Source organism: Colias croceus, chromosome 4 (genome assembly GCF_905220415.1).
Source record: "Colias croceus chromosome 4, ilColCroc2.1".
Lineage (NCBI taxonomy): Eukaryota > Metazoa > Arthropoda > Insecta > Lepidoptera > Pieridae > Colias > Colias croceus.
In genome coordinates, this window is record NC_059540.1 from 325,465 (window position 1) to 337,752 (window position 12,288).

Here is a 12,288-nt window from a genome sequence, read left to right on the forward strand (position 1 = left end):
AATCATTCTAGTTCTCGTGCGGCTACAAATCTCTACAATTTATTTTTATTTCAATATATTATGGATGAATCCAGTACTTCTTACTCTTATGTTGCCGTCTTCTATTTCTATAAAAAAGAAAAACTGCAAGAGCTTCTTCGTCACTGGAATCGCTGATTGCTCGACATAACGACCTAACTGTTGTTACAATAAATAAATGATTATTATTATTTGTTTCTTTTCTTTTATTTCTCCCTTTTCAGGGGTTTGTTTGCTAGGGGCGCGGGCTATTTAGCCAAGAGACCCTAGGTAACTTACGGTTCGATTTAAATATCGGTTACAGTAGTTTCGCTGTCACTAAGAAATTTTCGCACAATACGGCAGGTATTTAATATAGCTGCCTTTTGCATTGTAATGTATGTATTTTTTGGTAGATCTAGAAGTTTCAGGCTATGGTGTAAATTAGTTGGGATAACTCCCGTACATGACAAAACTATTGGAATAATGTAAACAGTCCTAAGGTTCCATATTCGGAGGATTTCTTCTTTTAGTTCGGTGTATTTGTGAAGCTTTTCGCTAATTGATTTTTGTATGTTGTGTGTGTTGGGTACGGTGACGTCAATGAAATAAGCAGTTTTTGTGATTTTATTTACGAGGGTTATATCTGGTCTATTAAATGAATAGTTTTATCGGTTAGAATAGCGCGGTCGAAATAGATTTTAGATGTTGGGCTATCTAATACGGGTTTTGGTTTATAATTGTAATATGGTATAAGCTTTCCTTTATTAAAATTATATTTTACAGCTAACTTTTGATGAAGATAATGAGCTACCTGGTTGTGTCGATGTGTGTAATCATTTTGTGCTAAACTAGAGCATGCTCCCGTAATGTGCTGTATGGTTTCGGGCTGTCTCTGGCATTTGCGGCATCTATCTGTTGGTATATTTTCTTTTAGTATGTATTTTTTGTAATATTATTATATAACGTACGCCCACAAAAACGAGGCACAATAATGATGAATTTAGTCATTTTTCAGTTGCATAATATGCGATCATCGGGTAGCGAGCAAATATCTTACTAGTATTCTACTCGAGTATCGTACCTATTCTAGAAGTATCGTAAATCGTAATGGGAGAAGGGCTTTAGTTATCGAGATTGTCGAGATCAAAACGTCGGTATCATAACGATTGACAATGTCAAAGAATAATTTGTTTTGACAACATTTGAATGTGTTGCAAAGAAATGATTTTCCAAATCCATGAAATCTATATTTTATTTATTGTTCATATATTTACGGAATTGAAATAATAATGTTATTAATTTAGATATAAATGCATTGCTACAAGGCTATTATTATATAAATATTTTGACGCATAAAGGAAAGTTTTGTGAAGAATAAAAATTATAAACAAATATGTATCCATTGTATGCTTCCATCAAATTGGGGAGAGGTATTAAGCGACATCATTTTCATTGCTGAAGACGGGTCTATAAATTAGTTGTCGGTAATTACCGACTAATTTGTACAGACTACCGGTACTGAACTAGAACCTATACCATATGACATTTTTATTTAAACCATGATCAACTTTGGCAAATTGAACGCTAACGCTCGATAGGTCTTATTTGCAAAATGCGTCAAGATTTCCCTTAATACAATCCTAATCGACCTTGAACACCCATAGAAAGAGTTACCCACCGCATCAATTATTAGCATGGACAGTGTTATACAATGTAATCCATCAGGTTTCTCAACTTTTACTATTGTCAAATTATATATGTACGATTGACACTCGCGCGCATGGCGACCGTCGCGCATACCAACCGAGTTTCTGTATGCAGACCATGCAGGGAAGGAAAGTGGAGACAATTTTACGACATGCTATGGATCTCTATCACTTTTTACAAATGTTAAATGAAGCAGACATATCGAGAATTGAAAATATACAGGAGTGAAGCTAGCCTAGTGGCTGGCTAGTGCCAGCCATGGAAAATGCGATTGATTCATCGAAAACAAGTTAAAAAATTACTATATTTTGTCGACATGCATTATAAAGGCAGTGTCAAACCAAATGCCAAGCAGCAATCATCCGTCATCGTGCATTCAATCATACTTTTAAATTAAAGCTCTCTGATGAACCAAAGGACAAGGAGTTGGGGACGAGAGGGGGCTTAAATTTTACGTCTAGACGTTAAACCTACGGAAATGACAGCCGTTCGAAGGATTACTGATGGAAGAACACTTTCTGTACATGTTGATAATATTATGTTGACAAAGCTTTGGATCCACTATCTAAATAACAAATTACTGAGGACCATATAAAGGAACACACAATTAATTACAGATTATGAAAAGAAAAATAGTCTTTTTGATGCTACATTAATCTAGATTTAGAATGAAAACTTAGTTAAAAACAAATGAAATCGTAATTAATAACCAGATAAACATAGCACTTATAATAATAGATCCTTAAATAGAATTGGCAAATATAACTGATTGTCAAATAGGTATGTTATATAAAAAACACAAGGTTTACGATATCGAGACATTGATCGGAACATAGTGTTAAATAATATGGCAATAAACTTGCCTGCAAGTATTTGCAAATTGCATAACGAATCTATTTTTAACATCCAGTAGGTATATTGTACTAAATGAGACCTGCGACCTATTTAAACAACCACATGAGATTTTGGAATTTCAATCCATTACATTTATTTGAAGGTAATCTAATCTATTCTTTATAATATATAAGCGATATTTAAATTTAAGTAAATCTCTAATGGTGGCCATACACCATACTTCCTATCGTCCAATCGGCATGACGCTACTGATTGGATCAGTTAGAACTGACCATGTGTGGGAGTGGATTGGCATTATTTGGCATGATACGCAGGGATGACGATACTTTGGCCCACACTGCAAGAGACAAAGCCGAAACTTTGGCAAGTCTCTTTGCGTCTAATTCGACTCTGGATGACGAGGGAAAGACTCCACCGACTATACCACATTGTAATAGTACTATGGCTGATGTTAAATTCACGCAATGTGCCGTGCGAAGAACCCTACTTTCCCTTGACATTCACAAGTCGAATGGACCTGACGGCATTCCTGCAATAGTGTTAAAAACATGTGCTCCCGAGTTGGCCCCGGTTCTAACGCGCCTGTTCCGTTACTCATACACCACTGGTACTGTCCCAAGCAGTTGGAAGACCGCCCTGATTCACCCGATCCCTAAAAAAGGCACACGCTCTGACCCATCAAACTATAGGCCGATTGCGGTAACCTCCTTACTCTCCAAGGTTATGGAAACCATAATCAACCGCCACTTGTTGCGTCACCTAGATCACCAGTTGTTAAGCGACCATCAGTACGGTTTCCGTGGGAGTCGATCGACTGGCGATCTTCTGGTCTATTTAACGCACAGATGGGCTTCTGCTATTGAGAGTAAGGGGGAAGCTATGGCAGTCAGTTTAGATGTAGCGAAAGCCTTTGATCGGGTGTGGCACAAAGGTCTCCTCTCTAAACTGCCTTCGTACGGGCTTCCTGAAAAACTATGCAGTTGGATCTCCAGTTTTCTCAAGGCACGCAGCATTAAAGTCGTAGTCGACGGATCGTGCTCAGAGCCGCAGCCTGTGAATGCTGGTGTCCCGCAGGGGTGTGTGTTGTCGCCAACGCTATTCCTTCTTCATATCAATGATATGTTGCAAATACGTAATATTCATTGTTATGCTGATGATAGCACTGGCGATGCCACATACTCCGAGCACGCACGAATCTCTCAGGAGCAGGTGGATCAGTATCGGAATGAACTTGTGTCCAACATTGATAATACCCTGGATGCAATCTCCAGTTGGGGACAGAATAACCTTGTGAAGTTCAACCCATCAAAGACACAAGTGTGCGCATTCACCGCCAAAAAGAAGCCGTTCACGGTGACTCCTCGATTCCAAAACACTCTCCTCAAAGCCACGCCGAATATCGGGATTCTCGGTGTCGACATTGCGAGCGACGTGCAGTTCAGGGGTCATTTAGAGGACAAGGCCAAATTGGCTTCTAAGAAACTTGGGGTGCTTGCTAGAGCGAGACAGTATTTCACGCCAGCTCACCGCCTGCAACTCTATAAGGCACAAGTTCGGCCCCATATGGAATACTGTTCTCACCTTTGGGCTGGAGCACCCCAATACCAACTACTTCCTCTTGACCGCCTGCAACGTCGAGCCACTCGAATCGTCGGCAAACCAGAGCTAACCGATCGGCTCGATCCATTGGCACTGCGGCGGGACGTTGCATCTCTGTGCGTATTCTACCGCCTGTACAATGGGGAGTGTTCCGAGGAACTTTTTGGCTTAATACCGGCTGCCAAATTCCACAATCGCACTGCACGACACAAGCTCAAGTACTATCCGCACCACCTGGATGAGTGGCTATCAACAACTGTGCGTTTTTCACGGAATTTTCTGCCCCGAACAACAAAATTGTGGAACAGCTTGCCTTCTTCGGTGTTTCCATCTACCTACGATATGGATGCCTTCAAAAAAAGAGCCTACGCGTCCCTCAAAGGCCGGCAAAACAATCGCAAAGTTACCTAACGTTGCAATTGCTATGGGCGGCGGTGATCACCCTCATCAGTACACCGCCCGCTCCTTTGCCGGTTTTAGTATAAAAAAAAAAAATGATAGTTATATTTGACGGAACAATCGAATTTCGATTCTTTTGGCTTGATCATGGCGATTGGATCATGTCGATTGGACCGTGTATGCGATCGTCACTTCAGTCTGGTCAAGATTTTTCGTTCAAGCTGAAGCATGTACCAGATTACTTAACACATTGGGTACTTCTCAGTAAATAGGTAACAACAATCTTCCCGGCATATAATCCTTTTTTAGTTTCATTTTTACGAATAAAACGCCCAAAATGGCTAAAACATCGTCGTCTGTCACCGGTGACGCCATGGCTTCAACTGAACGTTGCTGCCGATTGGACAATTCAAACGTTGTGTGTGTGGTCTCTATGGACAAACTGCAGATTGGATCAAGCTGCAGCGTCATGCCGATTGGACGATAGAAAGTATGGTGTATGGCCAGCATAAGATTTTGTGGAGTAAATTTTCCAAAAAAAACGTTATATGATCATTTCTGACAAAGTTAAACTAATGGAAACTATTCATTATAATTATACATCATATAAATGAAGGACGAAGGCTCTTATGCGAAAACACAAATAAATTTAGTTTAGTTTTTATCTTCAGATTCGAATACTATAAAATAAATTAGTTCAAGGCATCTCAAATTATCACATTTATAACTTCCTAAAAAAAATCCACAAATAAATGAAACCTCATAAATATTATCAATATTCTATATTTCCTTTGAACATTAGAATATTTCGCGTGATTGAATAACATAATTCGGATTCAGGCTATAAACGTAATCACTGCAACAGAATCTAGACTTAATGGTGCTAATTGTGCAGTTGGCGGACCATCTTTGCATATGTTACTTAATTGTTACGTGTCTCCTTCACACAAACAAACAGAGGTGCAAATGTAACATTATCAACAACCAGGGGTCAGGTCGAAGGTGAAATATTATGTCACTGAAGAATTTTGTTTTATTTGCATACAGACATAAATTAATTGTTACAATATCCTCTCAATTTTATGTATATAGCAAAAAATGTGTTGTTCTTTTATTCTATTGATATCTAAATGTATTAAACTAAAAAGATTAATTTCAGTTAAATTCATAGATATGATCCGATTTTGTAAAAGCACTGACTAATCTTGCTCTCAGATAAATCTTGTGAAATGCACAGAGGTCGTCACCGACTTAGCTTACAACATTCCTTACTCCTATACAGCCAGAGTACCCATAGCTTCAGAACTAGAAGGATTGGCGCCTAACCGCCACAAAAACATTATGCAACTTCGCTTCGTATTCGCCGCGCGCCGCCCGCGCCGCTAAATTACGATCCTAATTATATAAGTGACTTATCGGCTATAACCGACTGCGCTAAAGGATATTCCAGTCAGCTCACGCAGGACTGAAGTACGCTGTTGCAAAACTAACCTTTTCGACTGTTGGCAAGGAATTTCGAGTGACAACTCAAATCCACCAACTATGATTCTAGCCAAGGGAAGTTTTGGTCGAGACAAGCATTGAATATCTAAGTTTAGGTTTTTCTATGTAACTAGCAAACCGGTCGAACTCCGTTTCGCCATCAGACACCTTTTCTTTGCTATAAACCTCACGGAGCCCGAGACCTTTCCAACGAATGCAAAACCGTGGAAATCGGTTGATGCATTCTGGAGTTATAGCGTCAGGAAGGAAAACCCGACTTATTTTTATATAGTAGTTTTGTGAAAAAAATTACAATTTGAACCAGTTCTGTTAAGTGTGACATATTAAAAAATATATTTCTATCCATTTGTGTAAAAATACTCTGAACTGAAATGTATAATTGACTGCTAACCTATCACTGAGATGCAAATAATTAATTAACCAAAATAGAAAAATTATCTAAGTTCCCAAAATTCAAAGCGATGACGACAACACAAAAGATGACTCGAAACTTCATAAAAAACACATTCCTTATTATTACTCATTTATTGTAAAAAACTACACATCGTACATTTTTTATGAATCGCGAAGTGTAGCCGTGACCACGGTCCCAGAATTAAGAGCAAAAAATCATTAATTAAAATAAAATAATATAATTATGATAAATTTAAAATCCTTGATCCAAATCGTGCTACATTCTTGAATATAAATTAAAAGAATAACTCGTAATCATATCGCACACGCATGATGTAGACTAGTTAGCATAAATTGTAATGTTACACACAGTGACGGAAAATGTAAACAACATAGAAGTGCCGGAATCCATAATAGTTACATAATAGAAAAGGTTTTAACAATTCACACACTTCAAGTTTTATTTTTACGACAAAGCAGCTTTTACAGTTCCATCAATCTCACAGTTGCTAAAAGCACAGAATATTATTCAAGTTCAAGAGTTGTAAACTTTGGGAAATAGAGGCTATTGACTGTCGCTGTCTGACTGCCGTTTTGCCCTTTGAGAGTACCAAAGCACTCTAATGAAACGTAAATTCATGATTGTTTTACGTATTATTATTATCAAGCAGCTTAATCGACATTCGAACAGTTAAATACCCATAAAAATCAATACTACCATACGAAAACAAATGGATTAGCAAACAAATCTCACCTAATTCGGGTCTGTATGACGTATTCCGAAATTTCCAGCAATTTACTTAATTGAATTCACGTCAAATACTAATCGGCGGCATCTCACGCGCCACGTGACGTCACGGTGCAATATTTTGGAAATACGCGAACCCGAGGTCATTGCGTCAACAATTAAAATTCCTTGGCGCCGCAGCCTTCGGAGATCGACGCGAGATCTTCAATAAATAAGCCTTCTTTTTAGTGCGGAATGCGAGCAGAGGATCAATAACGGTACTTCGATTGCTCCAGGACTTGCGTGTACATTGCTGCTTGGTAAGTGTATTTAAACGTATGTTGGTTGAAAACCAGCAATGTAAGATCAAGCTCATAAGCCGCTTAGGAATGCGAATGTTAAATACCTTTACTTAATTGTTGTATAACGATTATAAAATGTATACAGTACATATATTATTAATATAGTTTATATTATTATTGTACCCATATTCATGAGTAAAAATATTTGAATTTGAAAAAATTTAAAATACCTATACTTGCCAGATTAAGTGCAATAAAAAATAAAAGATATATTTCCAATAAAAAAATAATTTATTCCTTTTAAGTTTTAACTTTTAACCCATTGAGCCCCAAGCGGCCCGATCGGTCCACGACACAATAGATTTTCTATTGTGTCTGTGGTTCCGGGGAGTTAGTAATATATCCAGTTTGCAAATCAAATAGGTATCTACTGAAAAATAGATTAACAATGACAACATATTTCACTTCATTACAAATATGCAAAATTATAAATACATATTATGTATATAGGAACTCTAGGAGACATAACGAGAGAAAATTTATAGATACAAATATTAAGATGGATAATAGACCATTCAATAGCAAGGGAAAGTTTTGTTTTATTATATGCTGTAAACATCTATAAAATATTATAATTTCTACGTATACCAGTGCTTCCCAAAGTGGGCTCGGTAAGCGGCACTAGTTTTGCGAATTTATTGTTTTATCTATAAAGCAATGACACATATTTTGTGTAATGTACTTTGAAAATCATAAAATCAATAAACCGAATGTGTAGTAATTTAGTTACTTATTGCCTAATACGAAATACCTTTACATTGCATATTATAATGTAGTGTAATCGGATTGACTTTAGAAACAACTATTATTATTTATTACAGTCAAAACCATGAGGATGACCTAAACGCTGTATTACTATTTCGATTTTTAGCCCATGATTCTCAGGCCTATTTCTGTTTCCTGAGAGCTTTGCACGTAATTTCAAATAATAATAATAATGTCGCTGAAACACACGTGACACGTGGCAGTCAAAACAAATTGGATGTGCTTTTTTATGGAAGAGCTTGACCACAATCTCTCCTGATGTTAAGCTGAGATGTGGTCTAAGATGGTACGCGCTTCCCTAGAAGGTACCTGTTCACTCTACGCTTGAAGACCCCCATATTGTACTAAAGTTTAAGAACCGCTGGCTTATACCATAACATTACGTATAATGTGGTATAAGTATATGTTTGGATACAATCCAAGTGTACTTAGAGCAGTAACATCACAAGTATCAATTACGATTTCCTCAAGTCGCAAATGACATTGTAATTACGTGTAACTACGTATGTTTGTCTTTTATTCTTCATATTAAGTACATATAACATCGTTTATCAATTTGGCAAAGATAAACTGGCATAGGTACTATTTTTTTCCCGTAGGTTAGCTCCTGTGCATTTGGTTTACCGCATAAAATTCCATCCCTTATTTTATTTTCTTTTATTACGTCTATGAATGGGCTCATTATACCTTCTCGTTTACTCATCTTTTAATGTATACTAAAAAGGAATTACTTAAGGAAGATGGAAATCCCAGGACTATTGACCCGCTAAAACCATAGTACAGTTCGAATTAATGATTTTTTTGTAAAATACAGGTACCTAGGTGTACGTTTTTAAAAATAAACCAATGTTTTTCCGGGCATTTGTTACCTACAACGTCAAGCTCTCTACGAAAACATAAATTTCTCGGAAGGAACTCACTCTAATTCGGGTGTCAGTTGGTTGGAAAATTATTAACAGTAGACAGAGACTGGACAATGGACATGGTAATTGGTAATGCATTGATACAGATAATAATAATTAATAACCCTCTAAGCTATTTGCTTGAGAGATTAGGATCCGGATTTCAGCTTCGCAGGGGTGGCCTAAGACTTAACCATCTGCTCTACATGGATGATCTCAAATTATTTGCGCCTAATAGGTCCAGGTTAACGGAGCTGCTAAAAATCACGTGTGATTTTAGCAGCTCCATTGGCATGGAACTTGGGGTGGATAAGTGTGCGGTTATACATGTGGAGCGGGGTAAAGTAACCGCGTCTGATGACATAACACCATCTGGCGCGGCCCATCTTAGGGTACTTACAGAGGCTGAAACTTACCGATACTTGGGTATATCACAGAATATATGTGTGGAGGGGGCGAGCGTGAAACAGGATGTTGCCGAGGTGTTTTGTGCTCAGCATTTCCGACAGAGAGGCCATATGGAAAGAGAAAGAGTTACACGGTAGGTTTCACAGGATTCTGCATGAACCTCATGTAGATTTCTTGTCCTCCGTGCACTGGCTGCGTTTCGGTGACCTCTTTGGGGAAACCCAGGGTTTTGTCTGTGCGATACAGGATCAGGTGGTTAAGACGAACAATTATCGGAGGTACATCATAAAGGACGGGACCCAGGACTTATGTCGTATGTGTCACCGTCCTGGAGAAACTCTCCGACATGTTACTTCCGGTTGTTCCATGCTTGCCAACACTGAGTACTTGCACAGGCATAACCTAGCAGCTAGGATTATCCACCAAGAGCTCGCTCTGAAGTATGGCCTTCTTGACGGAAAAGTGCCTTATTACAAGTACGCGCCGGAGCCGGTCCTGGAAAATAACCGTGCCAAATTGTACTGGGATCGGCCCATCATCACAGACAGGACTATTCTAGCGAATAGACCTGATATTGTGGTGATGGACCTAGCAACTTCCAGGATTTTCTAGGTAGACATCACTATCCCACATGACGACAATCTTGTTAAGGCCGATTCAGATAAACGGCTCAAATATCTGGATCTGGCGCATGAGGTTGTCGAGATGTGGGGCGGTGTGTCTGCCGAGATAATCCCCATAGTTGTGTCCACCAATGGGCTGATTCCTTCCTCCTTAAAACAATATTTAAGGAGGTTGGATTTACCGGTAAATCCCATGACAGTGGGGATACAGCGGGCAGTCCTGCTGGACAACGCTCGGATAGTCCGCAGGTTTCTCACTCAATCGCCCTAGGCTCCGGCCGTCTGGCCACTCAGCCGGAGTTGTTTAAAACACCGCCGCGAGGCGAGATACTTGCCCCCCCATTAATAAATGGAACTGGTGCAAGCGCCATCAAAGTCTGACATATTTTTTTTTTTTTTTTATATTAGAGTGGGCAAACGGGCTTGTGGAGCGCCTGATCGTAAGCGAGTCCACCGCCCATATTCATCTACAGGGGATTCTGCAGGTGCGTTGCCGACTTTTTGAGATGGAGGTACACTCATCATATCATGGCAGAATTTGATATTGATATTGGCTAGAAAAATAAATATTAATACAAATAAAAATAAAAATAACTCATGAAAATGAGGTTATTTTCATTAATTAACAACTTAGAATCTGAACATGCGTTGCCAAAATATTGACATTTTACTTTGAAAATTAATTAATTAATTAATTACATTTTACCTGCCGGTTGCCCCCTTATAAGTCCGATCTTCTAACCACGGTATTGGGTGAAAGACTTTTAAAATACAATAAGTAAGGAAAGACATTATATTAAAAGCAAGGAAAAGAAAAGCTGCACATTTAAAGTGTAATCAATTCTTTGGAAACATATTCATACCTCAATAACCATCCATTTTTGACCCCTGGTTAACTGGACTTAATTTGTTGCAAATGACCTCTAGTAGGTATAACCCCTTTGAAGGATCACGTCGAATTTCCAGTCACCCTGTATACTACAGCCTTATACCTACATAGGTACTCTGCCATAGAACCTTCAAAATTTTTTTCCCGATAGGTAGGTCCAGAATAGCTAATTACCCGGTAGGTACCTACCTAGTCTGCAAAATTTCATCTAAATTCTGACTAATGTTACGTGAGTCAAAATGATCGTGATATTGTGTCGTGAAAGGTAAATTTGCTGTATAATTGTATAATTTTATGGTTTATTTGATTGTGTAACGTCTGCTTGCACATGTCAAAACAATAAATGGTTGGTACCTACGCTACCTAGTGATTCATTAGAAACAAACATTTCAGTTGAATATTAAATAATATTATAAGTGAAAATACTGCTCGTAAGGTCGCAGCTACTTATGTATTTTATTGTTTCTTTATTAGTTCCTATTTTAAACTTAACCAAGAGTTCAAAGCTTAGAAGAACACGTCGCAATTTTCAAACGGAATATTGTAACTAGTATTTCTCGTAATTTCATTAAATAATTATAAAAAAGGTAGTACGCATGTAATCCGTATGAACAGCGAAACAATATAAACAATTCATTATTCGCTTAATTGTTTACGAAACCCAGATAATAGCGAGAAGGAAATTGATCGCGCTGACAAGCGCGCCGCATAACTTATAATTATTATGTTCAATCACTTACCGATGCATAACGTTGTCGTCGGTGATGATCACAATTGATTCCACGTTTGGGTTATCACAGCACACGCGTTAACGGGAGGTTTTATTTGTTTTAGGGCGAGGTCGCCATGACGTGCGGTCGCGGCGGAGTCTCGAGCGCGAGTGGGCCGGGAGGCGCCAGCCGCGACGGGCGCAGGCCGAGCGCCGAGCGGCCCGAGCCCCGAGGTGGTCGAGGGCCGCGGCGATGCGCTGCGCGGAAGCGACCTTCCGAATCTACAACCTGCATTTTGCGAATACGCCGCAGGTCATCGACTTTACCTAAATTTCCAAATATATTTTATTGTTAATACCTAGTTAAAGGTATGTGCGTTAACTACGTTATGTGTAATTCGCAGAGATAGTAGGTAAGGTGTTTGATGGATCCTATTCAATTTTTTT

The 12,288-nt window shown here is 38.6% G+C and overlaps 1 protein-coding gene across 1 annotated transcript in view; it reads right to left on the reverse strand.

The window, feature by feature from the left end:
* Nucleotides 1–12,001, reverse strand: part of LOC123691029 — a 48,163-nt gene extending 36,162 nt beyond the window's left edge. Inside the window, exon 1 of the mRNA XM_045635205.1 lies at nt 11,873–12,001. Coding sequence (XP_045491161.1) covers nt 11,873–11,880 — 8 coding nt within the window. The 5' untranslated portion in view covers nt 11,881–12,001. The remainder of the gene's footprint in view (nt 1–11,872) is intronic.
* Between the last annotated feature and the right edge of the window lie 287 nt (nt 12,002–12,288).